Raw genomic sequence first — 23,825 nt, forward strand, 5'->3', positions numbered from 1 at the left:
TATTTTTATGTGGACAGTCAAACTCTGTAACGTCCCGACCACTTCAGCGTTATAACGTCATGTGACCGTAACGGGTATTCGCTATTGGCTGACGTTTTGTAAAATCCCAAGGCAGCGAGAAAAAACAATAGAAATGGAGTGAGCGCAAATGTATTTGTAGATTACTGGGCATTTACCCCGTTCACGTGGTGCAGAATTGAATTTCCTCGGATCGGAGACTCGGCTCATTTTTCACGGACTCGATTCACCCACTAAAGTGAATGGCTCTGTGAAGACTATCGGGTGCCACTCGGATGCCATCAAAAACGGCCCGAGTGGCACAACGTCAAGGAACAGAGCGAATACCAACTGCACATTGGGGGCATTTCCTATTGAAACGGCTCCGCAGTAAATATAAATCTGTCATTACCGCTCCCACAATGGCTATTACCCAACTTTCCCAGAAACCTGATTGGTCAATCTGCCGAATGTTCCTGTAGTAAGGGAGGTATGGATCTATCTAAACATATTTGACACTAAGGAACCTGGTAAAGCTGTAATGACGGCCATACTAGTTGTCATCCAGCTTTCCCAGGAACAGATAAATCCCCGTCACATTTATATCTCTGGACGTCACTTCATTGTCCATCATTAGTACCAGAACACCGGCTTTTCTTCACATCAATCTCTGTTTAGTCCTTTTTTTGTACCTCATATTAGAGTAAATCCATTCGGTTCCCGACACCAAGCAAAGCACAAACGTGAACGTCATGATGAAAGGCAATTACATAAAGGGCTGATCATCTCTCACCCCTCCAGACATTATATAAAGAGCATTTCCCCCAAAAGATAAACAGTCAATGTAAGTCCTGATCTTCACATAATAAAACGCTGTCTTTGTTATGTCCGCAACTGGGAAAGCTGGGTGCCATCTAATATGGCCGCCATCACAGCTCTCACCGGGGGTGATGCTCACTTTCTCCATAGTCCTGTATATTAAGATATTTCCCGTGCCTGATACCTGGTGAATTACTAGGCACATTTGCCATTCAGGACTTTAGGACAGCTGGGTGAATGTCTGCTACAGAGCCGTTCCATGTATGACATCTTTTATCACCAGGTTGATTTTAGGTCCAACGTTCTGTGCAGATTCAGTTCTTAATATATTTTTATAGTGGTCTGAGCTAAGACAGAGCTCCAAACCCCCTGCATAGAAATAAACGTGAAATATAGAAGATTCTGTCTGCCTGCAGCCACCACTAGGGGGAGCTTACTGCATACTGTTTTATTATGGAGTTCAATAGTGTGCACTAAGCTCCCCCTAGTGGTGGCTGAAGCAGACAGAATTTTATATTTTTTAAAGTATAACTAAACTTTTAAAAAAAAATGGAAGTTTTGATCGGTGGGGGTTCGAGCAATAAGACACCCACCGATCACTAAAACGAAGCAGGAAAAGGAATCGGGTGAGCGCGGTGCTGCTTAATTCCGATCGGCTTACCTCTAAAAGCCAAGCGAGCGGTGTATGGACCCAAAGACTTTCTATTGAGCCCGTACACCGCTCTGGAGGAAAGCCAATTAGAAACTAAGCGGCGCAACACTCACCTGAGCGCTTTGCAGCTTCGTTTTAGCGATCGGTGAGGGTCTCAGTGCTCGGACCCCCAACCTATCAAAACTTCTCACTATGAAGAGTCAAAAGTTTTTAAGAAGTTTATTTACCCTTTAAATCTATATCTATGCAGGGGGTTTGGAGCTCTGTATCGGAAAAGCTGAGCTCCAATCAATATAAAGATATTTGGAAATAAGTCTGCACACAATTTTGGACTGTAGGAAAAAAAAAAAGTTACATTAGTAGCAATTTTTTATATTAAAGGAACAGTCCAGATAAAACCGATATCCATATTGCAAATCCTGAAGGGGTGGAGGATGACACCGGATTCAAAGAAAACCAGAGACTAAATACCCGGGTCACTCACCGCCCCTCAGGCACTGGGCAGACCATCAGTTTTACCCGGAGTGTTCCTTTAAGATGTCGTCTCATCACACAACTTTCCTGGAGTTCTGCACGGAACGTGCCCAGTTGTGCAGCAATAAGGAACAGCCCGGCAGACTTCCTTTATAGCAATTCTTGGAAACCTGTGTGACAAGCACTGAGAAGCCGCTGTGGCAGCCATATTGGTTGTCACCCAGCTTTCCCACAAACAGATATAACTTTGAAGCAGCTAAAAATATCTTTTAACAACTTGTTAGAAGAAGAGGACGAGGATTTACATTCACTGGGGAATTTTAGAGGAAAATGCTCGTTTTTTAAACATTGAACCCCCCTTGATCATCCCAGAAATCCCGGGTGTTTTTGCGGGGGTTGCACTTGTGAACGACGGCTTTGAACTTTGTGGAGAATCTTCTGCCGCACTCGTCGCACTGATGAGGCTTCACCCCGTGTACCACGCTGTAATGTCTCATGGCGCTCGATTTGTACTTAAACGTTTGTCCGCAGGCAATGCACCGGAACGGCTTCTCCTCTAAGGCGACCTGGTTGATGAACTGCATTCGAGACGGTTCTAAGGGTTTCTCCTCGGCCGCAGGTTTTATGGTCGGGTACGGGTCGTAGGTCCTACTGTTACTGCCACATATGAACCTCTCGCTGATGCTCCAGATGTTCGGGTGCCAGCGATAATGGGGGGTACTGACTTTGTCCGGGGTAGACGTCTTGTCAGCGAGGCTTTCATACGTCCCATCTTCTTTAATCTCTTCGGTCATCTCCACCTTGATTTCGCTTTCATCCAGTAAAGGGGCTGCAGGGTACGTGTCCTCTATGATAGACTTGTATGAACCGGCTGCAGCGGGCAAAAAGAAAGTCAATGAAACGCGATCCAACCGCGTTCTTATGTTTATGGAAATAAAACAAATGCTTTGGGATGATGGAAACTTGATACATGGGTCAAAGCTGGATTCGGTACAAGATAAGTAATGTAATGTATGTACACAGTGACTCCACCAGCAGAATAGTGAGTGCAGCTCTGGAGTATAATACAGGATGTAACTCAGGATCAGTACAGGATAAGTAATGTAATGTATGTACACAGTGACTTCACCAGCAGAATAGTGAGTGCAGCTCTGGAGTATAATACAGGATGTAACTCAGGATCAGTACAGGATAACTAATGTAATGTATGTACACAGTGACTCCACCAGCAGAATAGTGAGCGCAGCTCTGGCGTATAATACAGGATGTAACTCAGGATGAGTACAGGATAAGTAATGTAATGTATGTACACAGTGACTCCACCAGCAGAATAATGAGTGCAGCTCTGGAGTATAATACAGGATGTAACTCAGGATGAGTACAGGATAAGTAATGTAATGTATGTACACAGTGACTCCACCAGCAGAATAATGAGTGCAGCTCTGGAGTATAATACAGGATGTAACTCAGGATCAGTACAGGATAGGTAATGTAATGTATGTACACAGTGACTCCACCAGCAGAATAGTGAGTGCAGCTCTGGAGTATAATACAGGATGTAACTCAGGATCAGTACAGGATAAGTAATGTATGTACACAGTGACTCCACCAGCAGAATAGTGAGTGCAGCTCTGGAGTATAATACAGAATATAACTCAGGATCAGTACAGGATAAGTAATGTAATGTATGTACACAGTGACTCCACCAGCAGAATAGTGAGTGCAGCTCTGGAGTATAATACAGGATGTAACTCCGGATCAGTACAGGATAAGTAATGTAATGTATGTACACAGTGACTTAACTTTGTATGTAGATTATATTCCTATATAAACTGTAAATAAATGATAGATGTGATGATTGGAATGATTTCCCATGCTGATGATCACATCGATCATTGTAGATATCTTGCAGTGTATGTGGTTATCCTGATAAACATTGGGGGCAGATTGATACATGAACGGCCGGACACAGAATGCAGAAGCAACACATATACCGAAGATGAGCGGTCACTATTTTACCCCTAAGAAATAAACAGGGGAGGGGACAATCCTGGGAAGAATAACATGGACTATTGAAACCTATTTTTACACTTTTATGCAAATAACTATCAATCAAAGTAACATGAGGCGAAGAGAATTTCCACCCGACCAGTCCTGTGCGTCTCCTCAGCCAGTCACACGACTACTAGTACAGTCTATTTTACTATAAAGTCGCGCATCACAATTAAAGCCAGGACTTGCGGTTGCTGCGGTTATAATTTCTATTCGTTGCGGGGGGGGGGGGGGGGTTCTTGACATATTGGGAAGCGGAGATATAAAAGTTCAGAGGAGCCGTCCAAACCCCGTGTTTATTTCATAGAGGGAAAAGTGGCAACAGGTCCTGCTTATCTTTGCATTGTATTTACCCGCAGAGGTGCCCGGGCGGCCACTACTCAGCTGATATTTGCATTTTTCTTTGTCGTCCTCATCCTCATAGTCATCGTCGTCCTTCCCGCTGGTGGACTCGTAGTCTATTTCCTCCACACGCAGGTCTGCTAATTCTAAATAAAGAGAAGGAAACGCTGAGCATTAAACCAGACATCAGCACCGCCGCAGGTTCCTTTTCTTATAAGAGCAACATATGCCACTGCCCCTCCCCCAATGTGCCAATCAGGGGGCCAGAAGATGTTTCACACCCCTCGATCCATAGACACAAAACGAATAGTTGTGTATCATGTGACCAGGAGCGTAACTAGAAAGTGCTGGGCCCCATAGCAAACATTTAAATGCCCCCTACCCTTGTCCCAAAGCCTGGGTGGCCCATAGGCCCCCTGCCACATTAAGCCCTTCAGGGCCTAGCACACATGCTCTTAACACTGGACCTATGTGCGGGCCCCTATTAACGTGGCGGCGGGCCTGTGGGCCCAGTCGCAATTATGACCGCTGCAACCCCTGTAGCTACACCACTGCATGCGACCTGTTCAATTGCATAGGGGACAAAACAGGGGGGGGATACAAGCTATTTTTTCATACCCTGACTGGCACTTTGGGACACCCATGTAAACCTTCGAAAGCGATTTTTACTTTTTGAGATACAGCCGCTTTGTATCCTGTATACAGATCAGCTGTATCTAGCACGGAGACCAAAATGCGTCAGGTCAGTGGGACGGACGGGTTTAGTGACAGCGGGTCCTGCGGGACTGATATGCAGGACCAAACTGTTATCCATCACATCGAAGTTATGAACTGTCAGAGACGGGCAGGACCCGCTGTCACTGAACCCGTCAGTCCCGCTGAACTGACAGATTCAGGTTTCAGAGCTAGATACAGGATAGAAAGCAGCTGAATCTCAAAAAGTTAAAATAATTTTTAATAACAACTAATTATAAAGTTGCACAAAACACACTGATACACGTTCTCATCAAATTATATATATACATTAAATCGCTTTCAAAAGTTTCCATAGCCTTATAAAAAAAATAATAATAGTAATTCTCAGTTCTGCTTAAAATCTGATTGGTTGGAACAGACCTTGATCTTACCTGGGGAGTGGCTGTCATGAACCTCCTCCTGTGTTATACCCACGTCCATGGTGTCCATCTGGTTATTGACCGGTTCAGTCTCCGTTATAATGGTCTGGTATTGCTGCTTGTTACCTTTGACATAGTCCCACTCCTCCATAGTGAAATAGACGGCGATGTCATCACACTTTACTGGCACCTACAACAAGATAATCGTTAGGTGAGGCCGTCGTCCAATCCAATACAGCGAGATCCACTGGGTCAGTATTTTATGGCTCTCCCCTCTGCTCATGAAGCCATTTTAACAACCGCATTAGACAATCACATTATAATATTATTACTGCAAACATTCATTGCTCCAATGCATCTAAAATAAAAGGAAGTAGATGTACTGTTTGGTGTATGCAGCTTCTCCTCAGACCTGTGTGTCTCCATGGTAACAGACTACAAACAAATCCTGTGTAGTCTGACCCTGCAGTTTTGGTCACTCTACACCTGGTAGTAGTGTAACCATGGAGATACATAGATCAGCATAGGACCTGTAGATACAAAAATGTAGGATATTAGAGCGTAAGCTCTGCAGGGTCAGATGTAAATGAATGAATGTATTCTTTTTAAAACAAAGGTGGAGTAATGGATGAAATATAATATAAGTGACGCTCACCGTCCCAGATTGCGGGTGAATGCAGCAGTGAGGAGACTTCTTCTTCACTAGGACGTATTTCTACAGGAGAGAGCGGTACAGAGAGAGGACGCCATCACACATGATATACTCTTCACGTACAGGCTATGCCACACTATATAATATATACGAGTCACTACCTGTGGGCGATGCTTACCTGCTATGTATGGGCTTCATTGCTGCTGCTTTTTAGCTCTGCTACATCAGGATACCACAGTGATCAGTGACTCCAGTCAGGCTCTGTTCACATCATGTTTTTTGCCCTACCTTTAGTTTGTATATTCCCACCCTAAAGAGGGCGCCATTAGCCAGACTGAGGCCAAAGAGTGTCCTTTCGGCTTCCGCTGGACCGGTATACGTACGTCATGATTTTTTCAATAGCTTTTCATGACGTATCTGCTAAAGGGATGCCAGAATAATCTATGGGTGTTGGAGGAGTACGATGGATGGCTAAGGCGGAGTTCACACAGGTTGGATACGCTGCGTAAAAGCACGAAGCGTCTACGCCTTGTGCGCCGCAAAAAACTGTGGAACGTCCACTGCGAAAAACTGAAGCACTCAGCCGGCCTGCTGGCAGCCCCGCCTCCTGGGGGTGACGTTTCATCCGAGGAGACCGCTACAGCCTGTGATTGGCTGCTGCGGCGGTCACATGGGATGAAGCATCATCCCAGGAGGCCGGCCATCTGGCTTCATCCAGGCCGGCCATTTGGAATGCTGTTTCATCCCATGTGACCGCCGCTGCAGCCTGTTGATTGGCTGCAGCGGTCAGATGGGATGAGACGTCATCCCAGGAGGAAGAAACACAGGCTCCTTGGTAAGTATGAGATTTTTTTTCTGAGTTGCGGTTTTTTGCAGCGGAATCGCTGCCAACCCGCTGCAAAAAACACAACAACTGCTATTTGTTGCAGGATTTACTTCCCCATTGAATTCAATGGGGAAAACCCGCAACAAATAAGGCACGTTTACGCAAATACAATTGACGTGCTGCGGAATAAAATTTCTCACCGAAGGTCCATTTCTGAGCGTTTTTTCCGCTCAGTATTTCTGCAGCGTGCGGAGGAGACTTGTGTTATCTCTTTGCGGCTACTGTATTTGCTGCAGATTTTCCGCAATGAATTCCGTTGTGCAAAAACCGCAGTATTTACGCAACGTGTGAACTGACCCTAACGGATGCATCTGTCAATCATAGGATATAACGGGATCATTTAGGGTAGGAACACACCATGCGGATACACTGCGGATTTTCTGCAACAGATTTCATTGTGGAAAATCCACCGGGTAGTTCAGTGGCAGCAGCGTGGATGAGAATTCAACAAATCTCGCACAGCGGAAAAAAAATCAGCCAAAGAAAAACGTTCATAAATTGACCTGCGGTGTCCGGTATTTGTAGCCGCATGTCATTTTATGTTGTTCTGTTGCGGGATTTCTCTATTGGATTCAATGGGGAGGTAAAAGCCGCAACAAAGAGCTGTGTGTTGCGCCGGAAACGCTGCGATTCCACCGCGAAAATTGCAAATCTCTCTAACCTCCCATTGACATCATTGGGAGGCAGAGAAAGTGGTTTTCCCTGCGTTTTTTGCCCACGGTGAACAATGGACACCGCCGAAAAACACAGCGAAAGACGCCGCGCAAAGAAAGTGCAGGCGGGTAAAAATCTGCCTCAAATTTCCTTACGGCCTTACCCCCGGCCGTAGTCCTAGCGATGCAATCGTCTCTTCTGAGCGCACACCGGCCTCCTGGATGACGTTTCATCCCATGTGACTACTGCAGCCAATCGAAGGTCACAGCAGTCACATGGCCTACAGCGTCATCCCAGGAAACGACGGGGACACTTTAAGGGAAAGTTAATGTCGTATACGTTAAACGGATCCCGTAATAGTCTATGGGCGATGGATGCGATTAACGTATAGGTCGTGCAAAAACATGGTGTGAATGAGGCCTCAGCTGCAGTGTCTGATGGGAGCCCGTGGTGATGTGATGTCCCCCTGGTGTCTGGTCATCGCTCCGGCCTCCTCTCCTACCTCAGTGTTTGTGCTAATAGGTTTTTATTTCTCGCTGGTGTCGGAGTTGTGTGCAGTTTATAATCATCCTGTCCTTACTGTAGTGGAAATACAGCAGACCCTACATGCTGAGATTATACTTATGAACAAGCAGAGCTGCAGGGTAAAGCATGGGAGAAGGTGGTGAGATGAATGACATGAGGCCAGTGATGAGACCAATAGCAGGGAAGTATCACTAATTGGTAATCTATCCCAAAGAAAGGGGATAAAAAGCAGCCCACCAACAAAAATGTTTTTGTTATGCCTCGCCTACTTATAGAGGACACCCCCCAAACTATGCTGTTTAAATAAAAAAAAAAAAAAAATGGTACATATGACCCCATTAACAAATACAGACCACACCAGACCCCCTAAAAAAAGATATAGGCCCCAGTCAAGCCCTATATATAGACCCCACCCCTATATAAGATCCCAGACTAGACTCCGCCATATACACAGACCCGACTAGACCCCGCCCCTATATAAGACCCCAGACTAGACCCCACCCTCTATATAAGATCCCAGACTAGACCCCGCACCCTATACGCAGACCCCCAGACTAGACCCCGCCCCTATATACAGACCCCCAGACTAGACCCCGCCCCTATATTCAGACCCCATACTAGACCCCGCCCCTATATACAGACCCCCAGACTAGACCCTGCCCCTATATACAGACCCCATACTAGACCCCGCCCCTATATACAGACCCCATACTAGACCCCGTCTACTATATACAGACCCCGCCCCCTATATACAGACCCCAGACTACACCCCGCCCCTATATAAAGACCCCGCCCCTATATACAGACCCCAGACTGGACCCCGCCCCTATATACAGACCCCAGACTAGACCCCACCCCCTATATACAGACCCCAGACTAGACCCCGCCCCTATATACAAACCCCATACTAGACCCCGCCTACTATATACAGACCCCAGACTAGACCCCCTATATAAGATGAGACTAGACCCCGCCTACTATATACAGACACCAGACTAGACCCCGCCTACTATATACAGACCCCAGACTAGACCCAACCCCCTATATTCAGACCCCAGACTAGACCCCGCACCCTATACGCAGACCCCCAGACTAGACCCCGCCCCTATATACAGACCCCCAGACTAGACCCCGCCCCTATATACAGACCCCATACTAGACCCCGCCCCTATATACAGACCCCCAGACTAGACCCTGCCCCTATATACAGACCCCATACTAGACCCCGCCCCTATATACAGACCCCATACTAGACCCCGTCTACTATATACAGACCCCGCCCCCTATATTCAGACCCCAGACTAGACCCCGTCTGTATACAGACCCCAGACTAGACCCCATCCCCTATATACAGACCCCAGACCGGATTATCAGCTACTCCCTCACCTTTCCCCGTTCCTGCACTTTCCTCCGCCACAGATAATGCCAGGATGTGGTCAGCCGTGGCACCCGGGAGATGAGGGAAGTGCAGGAACAGGTGAGTATATTCGGCTCCCGGCTGTTTCGGGTGGTCTCTGTTTTTCGTGGAGTCTCCAGGACGGGCGGGACGCTGCGTTTGGCTCTGAGGACTGATTCTAAGAGGATCCCTCACCTCTCCGGTCAGCAGGTAGATGATCTCCAGCGCGTGATTGAGGATCTTCTCGGATATCTTTTCCTTGGTCATATTCTTTACGGAGGATGCAACGTGGTCCAGCATGGCCGCTTACGACTGCGGAGAAGAGGAGAAGGGTCTATAGAAGACATCACAGGAGTCCGACTATACGGGGCACATCTTACATCTTAGGGTGGGATCTAAGGGGACGGTCCTCCGAGAAAACAGGATAAAACACCGTTCATTGTCAGGGAGGTCAAAACTACAACTCCCAGTATTTCCAATATACTCTGTATTACAATCCCTCTCCGCTTTTAATATCTCTGCTTTCTGTCAGTGAATGGAAATATTCTAATTTACATTTAGAAGCTAAAAAAAAAAAAAGAAGATACAAGCCGCATATAGTTGTGGTGGATTTACTACAGATTTTGTTCTCCATAAAAGGTTATGTTCGCAAAGGGCAGATACGCTGCGTATCTGCCCGGTTTGTGGCAGGGAATTCCGGACAAAAAAAAAACGCACCAATTTGTGGTGCAGTTTTTCTGCTGGAATGTCCGCTGTGGAGAATCACGTCCAGTTTTATTCGGCGTGTACACAGGGCCATAGACTGGAAAGAGTAAACTCTCAGCTGTGAGAAGTATTCGGTCTTCAGCCTCTGGATGTACGCAATGAATGTTTCCATTTAATTACAGCAAGCAGAGATCTTGAAAATCTATTATGCAACGATTTGACCGCTATTTAATTGCAATCACTGTAATGTTTGGAAATATTTTGTTACCACGGATATATATTTATTGGGATTGTGTGCGTCTGAAGAGATGACATAGCACGGGGGAGGGGGTTATGGCTTTATTCAAGAATAATTTAAAAAAAAAAACAAGACGTCAGTTGCAGTTTTGGCTTCCACAGAGAAGCAGGAGGAGGACGACATTGCTGCTGGGAACAAACCAATGGCTGGCACTGCACAGAAATGCAAAATGGCCACTGAGCCTCAGCAGCCAATCAGCGATCAGTTTACATCTGCAACATTCAATCTACGCCATGAAAGCAAGTGCCTGATTGGCTGCCGCTGCGCAAAGTCAATTTTGCAAAGAAATACATAGAATACACCGTTCTCATGCACAAATTATGTCGTTCTGAGTAGCGGGCACCTCCGCTTCTGTAGCAGCCACCGATTTACAAGTTCTAGCTAGCTCTGCTTGTTGCGAGTGACAGGGCATGCTGCGACTTGTCGTTCACCTCTCCCTGTGTTCAGCGCAGCATTGAGGGACGTAGGACGTTTATTAGACTCTCACTGACACAACAAATAATGCCAAACCTCACCTTCCTTAGAAACCAGCTCAGCTCCAATTGGCTATTTCCGTGTCATGTGACTTTGACGCAATGATTGCAGGGAGTTGTAGTTAAAGTGATTGACGTTCTTTCGGGGTTACCCAATAGAAGCTGAGAACGGTTCGGGCCAATGAGAGTATTAGCCTGGTGTTGATACAACTAATGGCTACGCCCCTTTTCAGTCCTGTCCAATCACTACCGCAGGCAGTGCGGGCTTCTTGGTCCCTGCTCCAATATTATGACCAATAAACTGATGGGCGAGGTATAGCAGACGAGACATTGTTTGTAACTCCGCCCCTTGTGTTTTTTTTTGTCCAATGAACGAGCTGGCAGTTGATGCCGGGTTTAGCGGCAGTTTTGAACGAGGCATGTCAGAGGGGAGCAGCGCTCATCCGCGGCCGCAGTCCGGTCTCCTGCTTCACAGCTCTCCGCCCGGGCGCCGCAGATCATCCAGAGGAATCATGGGAACGGCCTTCAACGGGAAGGGGAACAGACAGGTCAGGGGAGAATTGCTGCACCTTTATATTCTGAATATTCATCCCTCCACGTCTCCGCATGGGGAACACATCTCGTGTTATTTACCTGTGCTCGTGGGCGCCCCCTGCTGATTAATGCCCTTTGTGGTGGAGAAAATAGGACAACTGCTATGAGCAAATGTCATTACTGACGTGTAACACCGCCCCCTGTAGATAATATACTGTAACACCGCCCCCTGTCGCTGATCTGCTGTAACACCGCCCCCTGTCGCTGATCTGCTGTAACACCGCCCCCTGTCGCTGATCTGCTGTAACACCGCCCCCTGTCGCTGATCTGCTGTAACACCGCCCCCTGTCGCTGATCTGCTGTAACACCGCCCCCTGTCGCTGATCTGCTGTAACACCGCCCCCTGTCGCTGATCTGCTGTAACACCGCCCCCTGTCGCTGATCTGCTGTAACACCGCCCCCTGTCGCTGATCTGCTGTAACACCGCCCCCTGTCGCTGATCTGCTGTAACACCGCCCCCTGTCGCTGATCTGCTGTAGCACCGCCCCCTGTCGCTGATCTGCTGTAACACCGCCCCCTGTCGCTGATCTGCTGTAACACCGCCCCCTGTCGCTGATCTGCTGTAACACCGCCCCCTGTCGCTGATCTGCTGTAACACCGCCCCCTGTCGCTGATCTGCTGTAACACCGCCCCCTGTCGCTGATCTGCTGTAACACCGCCCCCTGTCGCTGATCTGCTGTAACACCGCCCCCTGTCGCTGATCTGCTGTAACACCGCCCCCTGTCGCTGATCTGCTGTAACACCGCCCCCTGTCGCTGATCTGCTGTAAAACCGCCACGCTTGGCTAACGTTCTATTCATTCTTGGTCTGGATGCAGGGGCCGGTGGCCGTCTAGGGGAAGAATCCTTTCAGGGGGCTCTTAGATGGATATCTTTTGTTTTGTAGACCTTTATGTGATAATATATATTAGTAAATCTATTGGGAACTTGACTGTGAAAGCGAGGTTTTATACATGGCCTCAAGAGTGGAGTCGTTGCCCATAGCGACCAATCAGATTCCAGCTCTCATTTTTCTAGTGCATGATAGAGAATGAAAGCTGTGATCTGATTGGTTGCTATGGGCAACGCCTGTGCTTGTTCCTATAATGAGGCCTGAAGTTTATAATGAATATATTATATGAGAGATGTTATAAACCAACATTTCATTTATCTTTAGATGGAGCTGGAGAAAGTCCTGGGGATAACCGTGTCCAGTAACAGCAGTCTGACGTGTGACCCCAGTACTGGGCTGGTTGCGTACCCAGCAGGGTAATTGTATTTGGATTTATGCGGTCTATGGACGTCTGCCCTGATTGACTGACCACGTGACTGTCTGCCGGGGACTTCTTTACTAAAGTGTAATCCAAAGTCTCAGCACTTGCATAACATCTTTACATAAAAATGCTGAATGTCTTTATAATGGTAATAAGTCTGACATCATTGATACCGGAGATGCCAGATTATAAAATATTATGGATAATCGAGCGGTCATACAAATAAGATGTAAGACTCACTTGGATGGGTGGAGAATTTTCAGGAAGACCGTGATCTAAAAAAAAAAAAAAAAAAAGTTAACTTGCGTTCGGCTAGGAATTTCAGAGAAGCGTCTCTTTCCGTGACTTCCATAGTCCTCATTGGAGATATCAGCATGTAAGCTCGGCCACCTCTCTATTGATCTCAATCGGAAAAGCAGCCGCCGACAGACCATTTGAATCTGTTTTTCCAGAGGTGAGGTTCGCCAATGTGGAGCCTGCACCTATAAGGCATTTATCTCAGAATCGGTGGCGGTCGCAGAGGTTGGGCACCCAAAGATAGGAAAGTGATGGCTTATCCTGGTGATATGCCATCACGCTCTGTGATGTGACTAGGGGCCTGTTCACATCACCGTTCGCTTTTCGTTCCGTCGGGTGAACCCCCGCAACGGAAAGTGAAACCACAGCTTCCGTTTCGGTCACCATTGATATCAATGGTGACGGAAACATCGTGAACAGTGATGTAAACAGGCCATTATATAAAAGGGATTATGTGGTTTTAGGATGTAATTTGTCAGGTTATTAAATCCGTCCGTGTCTGGGACCCCACCACGTACAATGCCGTGAGCAAAGGGGTGCAGACGCTCTGTAAACGGCTGACCTCTGTCACCCCGATAATGTAGCCATGGTAACACGACGTGTGAGAAGCTCGTCCCGGCCCCCTGGTTGGATATTTATTATTCAAGTCGCCCCATAATGAAGCGGTCCAATAACGGGTAGAATAACCGCGGTTCACACATCGGTCATTGATTCTCTGATCTTCTTTCCCAGATGCGTCATTGTTCTCTTATGTCCGAAGAAAAACAAACAATCCCATATATTCAATACATCCAGGTGAGTTATGGGAAAATCTTTATCTATTCATAATTATTATAATATAGCAAAACTCCTCTAATCTAGACGGACAATCTGATCTACTGGATCATCGGACGGTTATAGAAAAGTTAACACGATCCGCTGATTTCATTTTGGGGGACTTCTTATAGGAACACTCTGTGCAAAACTGGTATGCCTAGTACAGGGCCTGAGGGGGCGATGCCATGACACCCACCTTAATCCTTTTTGTCTTTTTTTGCCAAGCTCCGCCCCCTCAGATTCTGCACTGGACAGAAATGTCCGTTTTAGGCCCCATGCACACGAACGTATTTTTGCGGCCGCAATTCCCCCGAAAATCCACGGGAGAATTGCAGCCCCATTCATTTCTATGGGGCCATACACACGACCCTAGTTTTTACGGTCCGTGCATGGCCCGGGAGCCCGCACCGCAGAAAGAACGGACAAGCCTTATTACGGCCGTGTACTGTGGTCTGGGCTCATTGAAAATAATGGCAGTGGCCATGTGCAGTCGGCAGCCGGCCGACCCGAAAATCACGGCCGCGCACATGGCTACGGTCGTGTGCATGAGGCCTTACCTGGAGTGTTCCTTTAACCCCTTCGCGCAAATTGATGTTCTCCCAGGACTTCCTTTGTTAAGCCCTGCCTGTGGAAAAGTGACTATAGACTGCAATACATTAGTATTGCAGTGTCTTGTACCAGCGATCTAACGATCGCTGCTTCAAGTCCCTTAGGGGGGGCTAATAAAGTGTGTAAAAAAATAAAATAAGTGAAATAAAGATTTTAGTAGTTGAAAAAAATATATAAAACGTTTAAAAAAAAAAAAACTTTTCCCATTTTTTTTTTTTCCCTGTAAAGTAATCTTAAAAATAAAAAAGTAAACAAAATCGGTATCGCTGCATCCGTAAAAGCCTGAATTATTACAATATAGCATTATTTAATGCGCACGGTGGACGCTGTAAAAATAAACTTTTAAAACGCCAAAATCGCAGTTTTTTTTGTTCAATTTAGCTCTCAAAATTGTAACCTACAGTTCGTCCCGCCAAAAAATGAGCCTTCACACTGCTCAATCCACGGAAAAATAAGCACGTCAAGGCTCACCGAATACGGTGAAACAAAACCGTTTTGTTTTTTTAACAAAAAGTATTGTTTTTTTTAAAAGTAATAATATATAATAAAAAAAAAATAGTAGAAAAAAATTTTTGGGTTTGGAAATAAAAAAATAAATAAATATATATAAATTTGGTATCGCCGTAATCTTATTGAGCCACAGAATAACGTTAAGTCGTCTTTTTTACCGCAAGTAAACGAAAAAACAATGGAGTCTGTTTTTTTTGCAATTTCAGCCCGCAAATAAAAAAAATTCAGTTTCCCAGAACGTTATATGTTACTTTAAAAGCCTCAATAGAAACTACAACTCCTGCCGCAAAACATAAGCCCTCACACCGCTCTATTGACGGAAAAATAAAAGTTATGGCTCTTAGGAGGCGAGGAGTGAAAAAACGAAAATGGAAAATCAAAAAATGGCTCAGTCCTGAAAGGGTTAATTGCAGTTCTGTGCCGGATTATCAGACATTATGGATTTGTATGTTGTTCCGGCGCTAATCACGTGATTTCTTCCTCCGTAGCAAACAGCTGAGCGCTCTGTCATTCTCCCCCGATGGAAAATATATCGTCAGTGGAGAGGTGAGCGGAGTTTTTCACGGTTTTCGCTTCCTTTCTTTCCTTTCCCTCTTCATTATTGGTCTTGTGGTTTCAGAGCGGTCACAAACCAGCCGTGAGAATCTGGGACGCGGCCGAGAAGGTCCAGGTTTCCGAGATGCTCGGTCACAAATATGGCATCTCCTGCGTGTGTTTCTCCCCCAATATGAAATATGTCGTCTCCGTTGGCTATCAGCATGACATGGTGGTCAATGTGTGGCACTGGAAGGTAAGTCCTGTTTTTTTTTTTTTTTTGTTTTTTTTTTGTTTTTTTTTTGTTTTTTGTTCTTCGCTCTTCTTGAGGTTCTCTTTTAAAGGGTCTCTCCAACCTTGACATTTAAGGAATATCCACGTTAAAAATAAATAAACACATTAGGTATCCTGTGTTTGAAAATGCCCGAACTATAAAAATATTTATCCAATACGGTAAAGGTCGTAGCGGGGAGGTCAAAATGCCCGAATCAAATTTTTTTTTTATGCCACTTTAACCTCTCAAAAAATTGAATAAAAAGTGATTGAAATGCCCGACTTTCCCCAAGATGGTATAAAGAAAACCGACATCTTTCCACGTATGCATTACACAGCTCTGTACGGAGAAATTTAAAAAAAGTTATGGCGATGCAAAATAATTTTTTGTTTCTTTCAAGCCTCAAATTTTTTTTAACCCCTTAGTGACCACTAATACGCCTTTTTACGTGATTCACTACTGGGCTTTAGGCTAGGCTGACGCCTTTTCACGTCAGCCTAGTCTAAGTGCTGCACGGGTCTCCCGTGCAGGCAGGAGCCGGGGCTCTGCTGTCTGATGACAGCTGAGCTCCTGCTCCAACGCCCGCGATCGAAGTTTACTTCGATCGCGGCCGTTTAACCCGTTAAATGCCGCCGTCAATAGCGACCGCGGCATTTAACTTTGTTTACAGAGGGAGTGCGCTCCCTCTGTCACCCATCGGCGGCCCGCGAATGCAATCGTGGGTCTCCGATGGGGTGTCATGGCAGCCGGGGGACTGATAAAAGCCCCCAGGTCTGTCCTGGACATATGCCTGTTAGGACGCGCCGGAGGCACGTCCTAACAGATTGCCTGTCAGATTTACACTGACAGGCAATAATGCTCTGGTATACGAAGTATACCAGAGCATTATAGCAGCGATCGGAATATCGCACAGTAAAGTCCCCTAGTGGGACTAATAAAATAAGTCAAAGTGAAATAAAGATTATTAATAAAAAGTACAGTAAAAAAATAAATAAAACAATTTTTTTCCATAAAAAGTGGTTTAATTTAGTAAAAGTGTAAAAAAAAAAAAAAAGTACACATATGTGGTATCGCCGCGACCGTAATGACTCCATTAATAAAGTTAATATGTAATTTAAACCGCAAAGTGAACACCGTAAAAAAAAAACGCAAAAAACGATGGCGAAATTGCAATTTTTTCCATTGCCCCCCAAAAAAGTCATAATAAAAATGAATCAATAAGTCCCATGCACCCCAAAACAGTACCATTCAAAACTACGTCTTGTCCCGCAGAAAACAAGCCCAAAAAATCACAACATTGATGGAAAAATAAAAAAGTTACGGCTCTTGGAAAGCGAAGATGCAAAAACAAATAATTTTAGTTCAAAAGTGTTTTTATTGTGCAAAAGTCGTAAAACATAAAAAAACCTCCACATATGTGCTATCGCCGTAATCGTACCGACCCATAGAATAAAGGTAACATGTTAATTACACCGCACAGTGAACGGCGTCAATTTAAAAACGCATAGAACAATGGCGGAATTTCAGTTTTTTTTTATAATCCCCCCCCCAAAAAGGTTAATAAAAGTTAATATAAAAATTATATGTACCCAAAAATGGTGCCATTAAAAAGTACAACTAATCCCGCAAAAAACAAGTCCTCATACAGCTATGTAGACGAAAAAATAAAAACGTTATAGCTCTTTGAATGCGACTATAGAAAAACGAATAAAATAGCTTGGTCATTAAGGCCTAAAATGGGCTGGTCACTAAGGGGTTAAAGGTACTAAAACATAACAAAAAAAAAGATATAAAGTTGGTATCACCGTGATCGGACTGACCCACAGAATAAAGCTAATGTGTCAATTTCACAATACAGTGAACACCATAAAAACAAAACCCATAAGGAAATGGAGCAACTGCTGTTTTTTTTTCCAATTCCACCCCCTTCTAAAAAAAAAAATCCAGCTTCCCAGTACATCACACATAATAATAAATAGTCCCATTAGGAAGTTGTTTGTCCCGTAGAACTTAAGCCCTCATATGGCTGGATCACGGGAAAAAAAAAAAAAAAAACTTTTTTTTTATTTTTTTTTTATTTTTTAAGACGTGGAGGAAAAAAACACCATAAAAACGGAAATTAATCTGGTACTGAAAGGGGTTAAACTCGTTTTTGTGACTTTTAATGTGCCCCTCGCCTATTATGTCGTCCTCTTCACAGAACAATAACATCGTGGCAAAGAACAAAGTCTCCAGTAAGGTCAGCGCCGTGTCGTTCTCTGAAGACAGCTGCTACTTTGTGACCGCCGGCCACCGCCATGTCAAGTTCTGGTATCTGGAAAGTTCTAAGCAGTCTAAGGTACCGGTATAATAGGGTAACATTGGGCACAATGCGCCATTTTCACTGACTCGTACATTCATGCCTCTCTCTGCTCTGCTGATGAATCTCCTCCAATGCGGCGAATTCCTCCAGGTCAACGGGACTGTTCCTCTGGTGGGCCGATCGGGACTGCTGGGTGATCTCCATAATAATATATTTGGCGGAGTAGCGTGCGGCAAGGGGAAGAACGCACGTAGCACATATTGCGTGTCTTATTCCGGAGTCCTGTGTCAGTTCAATGAGAAGAGAGTCTTGGAGAAATGGCTGAAACTGAAGGTGAGATTCCTAAACGTACCATGAGGAGAGAGCGCTGAATAATGGCTGCATGTTCAGTTCCCCCATATTGGCTGCTTTATTGAACGCGGCTTGTCCTCTACGTGTCTCCTTTACGTTCAGGTGAATTCATCAAACTGTCTGTGTGTCACGGAGGAGTTTGTGTTCTGTGGCTGCGAGGAAGGAGTCGTTAGGATGTTTAATGCCCACAACCTCCAATACGTGACCGATCTACCCAAACCTCACCACCTGGGAGTAGATGTTGCTCTGGGCCTTGATGCAAGGTAAGCTTAGTTGTCTTTTAAAGGGGTATTCCGCTTCGGACTTCTTAGAATGATCCTGTGACTATAGGAAGATGAAAAAAATGTCACCTTGACGAACACCCAGCGATCGGCTGTAATCTGTGGGGAAACCTAGCAGTAAGTGTGTAATTTGCCTGCAGCGCCACCACAGGGGAAACTCCGCATTACACAGTGTCCATACATATCCATGTGTGATCTGTATAAACCAGGACAGGACAGGTCCTCCAGAACGGGAGACGCTCTTTGTAGCCGCTCTCCACTGTGCCCAAGAGTTGAGGATCCTGAACAGAGGACCCCCATCTAAGTCTAAGTTCCCCAATAGAGTGTATGATGATGGGTTTTCTAAATTGGACAACACCATTTTGAGGTTTAAGACTACTCTTCTTCTTTTCCTTTTTTTAATTTAAAATACAATTTTATAAATTTAGCGTTGCATGACAGCCATTCTAATGAACGCCTATCTATGTAGTGCATGGAGGTGCTGGATCCGCCAGACTGGGTGTTGCTCTGATAGTGGATTCTCTTTTCTACCGCATAGAGGTGGGTGCAGAGTGGGGTCACCTCTAAGATGTTTTATATCCCCTAAGTTCATTGCCTTTGGATCTTGGAAGCCGTGTCCTGTTGGCTGCTATCGGTATCTCCTTCCCTAAACCGGCTCGCTCTAGTTTTGATCAGGTTCCCTCGCCTTTGGGCTTATGAACAGGACTGCTTTATTAGACTTGAGGTGAATTTAGGCTAGGACTATATAACTAATAATTGTGCTAAAATCAATCACAATGCGACTTCAGTTCTACTACAGGGAAAAATCTCAAGTGACTTTGACAATTTCAAATATTCCAACATGGCCGACTTCAATTTTACATCATTTTTTGGTTGTGTCCACCATTGAGCATCATGTTACATAGAATGGTAAAATGCAGTCACGTGTATCACATGATCCCTCTCGGCCAGTCACATGCTCTGTAAAGAACCATGTGATGGTCAAACTCTCGTCTCCGAGGCTTCTGTGGTGGAGTGTACATCACATGATCCTTTTCAGAGCTGCTGACTGGCTGGGAGAGACCTTGTGACCACAGAACCAGGAAGTGCTTTCTCTCTACCGCGAAGGGGGAACTTAGGCGCTTACTGGAGACGGGTTTATGATGGAGTCCCCATCCCAAGTGCTTGTGCGCAAAACTAAAGATGAGCGCTTAGTTCTGCGTGAGGTTCTGTTTTATTTATATCCCTTTGTGATTTCCCGGTTTAATTGTTGGTTCTTTCTTATTTTAAGCACACTGTTTATGAAACAGGGCAACAGCAACTACCCGGACACGTGCGCTCTGGTATATGACGGGGGTCACCAGTGGCTCTGCTGTGTGTACAATGATCACAGTGTCTATGTCTGGGATGTCAGTAACACTCGTAAGGTGGGGAAGGTGTATTCCGCTCTATACCACAGCTCCTACGTATGGAATATAGAGGTGAGTGAAGTGACGCGATGACTTTATTCGCAGTAAGGCTGTGTTCACATGTTGCATTTGCAATAGGAAACAGCAGGAGGTGGTAGGATGAGGGTCAGGTTGCCCCATTCTAGAGGGAGTTGCAGGTCCCAGAGGTGGGATCTGACTCTATCAGAGGTTTATGGCATAACCTGTCGATATGCCGTAAATGTCCAAGATGGGAATTCCCCTTTAAAGAGGACCTGACCCCTCTCCTGACGTCTATTTTAGTAAATACTTGTATTCCCTATAAAATAACAATTCTGGAACATATTTTTTTAGAATTCTGCGTTGTACCGTTCCTCTGTTATTCCTCCTAGAAATGTATGAATGAAGTGACAAGTGGGTGTTACTGTTCCCCTTGTTGAAGGGGTGTGTCCCTACAGTCTCATTCTGTCAGCTCTGATTGGACACACTGATTGGACACACCCCCAACTGGTAACACCCAGCTGTCAATTTATTCATAATTTTCTTGGAGGAATAAAAGAGGAACGGCACAACGTAGAGATCTAAGAAAAGATGCTTCAGATTTGTGATTTAATGGGTAATACAATTATTTTCAAAAAAACAAATGTCAGGAGAGGGGACGAGTCCTCGTTAAGCTTTATTTACATAAAAACAGAAAACCCCTTTAGGGCACTTTCACGCAGCAGTATCATGAATCCGTATTTGGAAGCCAAAACCAGGAGTGCGCCTAAAACACGGAAGATATGCAAATCTTTCCATTATACTTATTCTCTGTTTAGGTCCGACTCCTGGTTTTGGCTTCCAAATACTGATGCAGGATACTGCCGCGTGAAAGCGACCTAAGGCTGCGGAAAATTCGCAGGTAAAAACTGCACCTAGTCGTGCGTTTTTCGATGCACATTTCAGTTTCTTTTTTACGTTTTGTTGCGATTTTTTTTTATTTTATTTTTTTTATTTTTTTTCCCCTCCCCCCTCACCACTAGGCATAAACAATTCGCAAATGCAAGATAAATTGGCATGACGCAGATTTTAAAATCCGCACCGCAGGTCAATTTACATGCAGAAAAATACCGCAGCGTGTACATGAGATTTCCTGGAATCTCATCGACTATACTGGTACTGTATTACGCTGCGGTTTTACCGCATTTTTGGTCTTGTGCATTGACCCTTTGGGTACCCACACACGTTACAAATTTTTCTTCAGTGTATCCGCAGCAAAATAATCCTACGTTTATCTTCTATTACTGCTTCTATCCTGTAGGTCTACCCAGAGCGTGGTCAGAAACCATGTTTAACTCCTGGCTCGTTTTTCACCTGTTCTTCTGACAACACCATCCGCTTATGGAACCTGGAGAGAAGCTCCGACCACGGATTGAAGAGGAATATCTACAGCAATGTAATTATCTGACACCGTGTTGGTTTTTATCTGCACACACAACCTTGACCTCCTCATGGGACTGGGTCGGCAATATATTCTATTTCTTCATTACGGAGATCCCATGGTCCGTCCAGACCGCTCATCCCGCCACTGACGTTCACATTCTCTTGGTATATCGTCCCTATATGCATATACGAAGTGAATTCTGATTGCTACCCACAATGGAGGAAGTGGTTGCTGGAATTTAAAGTCCTGTGTCCTCCACTGTCTGTAATCAGGATGGAAGGTGGAGTATAGAGCGGAGCATAGGTGCAGCCTCTGCTCAATTCATCTCTTTCCATCTTGATTTATAGAGGAAAGGAGAGGCTAGGACTTAGACCCACCACCAATATACCTTTTTATAATGGGTGATCATGTTCCAGGTGGAAATTCCTTTTTAAATTGGCATCCTAGCTAAAAAAAATAAAAAATATCTAAAATAAGGCAGAAACTTTTCAATCAATGAAAAATTTCCTACCGTTTTGTGTCCGCAGCTCTTATGCAGACCTGTGTCTCTATGGTTACAAGCACTCCCTGTGTAGATGGACCGTGCAATCATGCATTACGCCCTTCCATCTGCATGCATTGGAGCAATAAAAACAGCAGAATTGTACATACAGTCTTTAATTTCGTGAACACTACTGTGTGTGTATATATATATATATATATATGTGCGCAGCAAGCTATAATATCCTCATTAAATCTTATAAAAGAAAATTGGGTTTTTTTTTCACCCTTTTTCCTACTTAGGACTTAAATAAAGTGATTTATGTCAATGACCATGTGGTATACTTGAAGGACACCTCTGGCACAGCTGAGAAGCCAGAGCCCAAAGACCCAAAAAGTGGAATTCGGGTGCTGAAAATTCGCCATGATGGGCGTCAGTTAGCCTCAGGAGACAGGAACGGAAACATACGGTAGCTTTCTTCTATGGTGTGCTCTTAGATGTTGTATTTGTAGTTATGCAATGACTGGAGAGCGCTGAACTAAGTAATGGGGGACGATTTTTCCTAAAAAATGTTTTATGTTTGCGCCCCTTTAGAATCTACGATTTGGGGAGCTTTGAGGAACTGTTAACAATAGAGGCACATGATGGCGAGGTCCTATGTCTCGAATACTCCAGGCCCTGGTCCGGTATGTGTTAACAGAACTGTCTCACCAAGTTCATATGCAGTTACTGTCATTTTGCAGCCTAACACTTTTCAGAAGATGTAATATGTCCGTCTATAGTTTAATCTTTATTTAGAGTATAAAGAGCAACTCCAGCCTCATTCCGTGTTATCAGGATCAGTTCAATATTCTAGATAAAGGATGTTTTTTGTCATTATTTTTATTCTTTTTAATTACACTGGCACACATGCTATAATACTGCCCCCTTTATACAAGAATATAACTACTATAATACTGCCCCTATATACAAGAATATAACTGCTATAATACTGCCCCCTATATACAGGAATATAACTACTATAATACTGCCCCTATATACAAGAATATAACTACTATAATACTGCTCCTATATACAAGAATATAACTACTATAATACTGCCCCCTATATACAAGAATATAACTACTATAATACTGCTCCTATATACAAGAATATAACTACTATAATACTGCCCCTATATACAAGAATATAACTACTATAATACTGCCCCTATATACAAGAATATAACTACTATAATACTGCTCCTATATACAAGAATATAACTACTATAATACTGCTCCTATATACAAGAATATAACTACTATAATACTGCCCCTATATACAAGACTATAACTACTATAATACTGCCCCCTATATACAAGAATATAACTACTATAATACTGCTCCTATATACAAGAATATAACTACTATAATACTGCTCCTATATACAAGAATATAACTACTATAATACTGCCCCTATATACAAGACTATAACTACTATAATACTGCCCCCTATATACAAGAATATAACTACTATAATACTTCCCCTATATACAAGAATATAACTACTATAATACTGCCCCCTATATACAAGAATATAACTACTATAATACTGCCCCCTATATACAAGAATATAACTACTATAATACTGCTCCTATATACAAGAATATAACTAC

At 44.4% G+C, this 23,825-nt stretch overlaps 2 protein-coding genes across 4 annotated transcripts in view; one reads left to right on the forward strand and one right to left on the reverse strand.

Moving 5' to 3' along the window:
* Positions 1 to 1,368: 1,368 nt before the first annotated feature.
* Positions 1,369 to 11,448, reverse strand: LOC142659863 (uncharacterized). 2 transcript variants are annotated; one of them, XM_075836400.1, is made up of 6 exons: positions 11,083 to 11,448; positions 9,760 to 9,876; positions 6,107 to 6,166; positions 5,464 to 5,641; positions 4,348 to 4,482; positions 1,369 to 2,813 (listed from the first exon to the last, which is right to left on the reverse strand). In XM_075836400.1, the coding sequence occupies exons 2-6, from the start codon at positions 9,862 to 9,864 to the stop codon at positions 2,284 to 2,286; spliced, it is 1,008 nt and encodes a 335-aa protein (XP_075692515.1). In that variant the 5' UTR covers positions 9,865 to 9,876; positions 11,083 to 11,448; the 3' UTR covers positions 1,369 to 2,283. The 2 variants fall into 2 exon arrangements, with proteins under 2 accessions (XP_075692515.1, XP_075692516.1); XM_075836401.1 differs by lacking the exon at positions 11,083 to 11,448 and adding an exon at positions 10,911 to 11,047.
* Positions 11,283 to 23,825, forward strand: part of WDR62 (WD repeat domain 62) — a 37,342-nt gene continuing 24,799 nt past the window's right edge. The window contains exons 1-12 of one of the 2 annotated variants that reach the window (XM_075836398.1): positions 11,283 to 11,588; positions 12,790 to 12,881; positions 13,916 to 13,978; positions 15,607 to 15,664; positions 15,738 to 15,908; positions 18,127 to 18,264; positions 18,379 to 18,561; positions 18,682 to 18,842; positions 20,131 to 20,320; positions 21,567 to 21,701; positions 22,473 to 22,639; positions 22,765 to 22,856. In XM_075836398.1, the coding sequence (XP_075692513.1) occupies positions 11,409 to 11,588; positions 12,790 to 12,881; positions 13,916 to 13,978; positions 15,607 to 15,664; positions 15,738 to 15,908; positions 18,127 to 18,264; positions 18,379 to 18,561; positions 18,682 to 18,842; positions 20,131 to 20,320; positions 21,567 to 21,701; positions 22,473 to 22,639; positions 22,765 to 22,856 (1,630 nt within the window). In that variant the 5' untranslated portion in view covers positions 11,283 to 11,408. The remainder of the gene's footprint in view (positions 11,589 to 12,789; positions 12,882 to 13,915; positions 13,979 to 15,606; positions 15,665 to 15,737; positions 15,909 to 18,126; positions 18,265 to 18,378; positions 18,562 to 18,681; positions 18,843 to 20,130; positions 20,321 to 21,566; positions 21,702 to 22,472; positions 22,640 to 22,764; positions 22,857 to 23,825) is intronic. The other variant, XM_075836399.1, reaches the window with a different exon arrangement.

This window comes from Rhinoderma darwinii, chromosome 8 (assembly GCF_050947455.1).
Source record: "Rhinoderma darwinii isolate aRhiDar2 chromosome 8, aRhiDar2.hap1, whole genome shotgun sequence".
Classification (NCBI taxonomy): domain Eukaryota; kingdom Metazoa; phylum Chordata; class Amphibia; order Anura; family Rhinodermatidae; genus Rhinoderma; species Rhinoderma darwinii.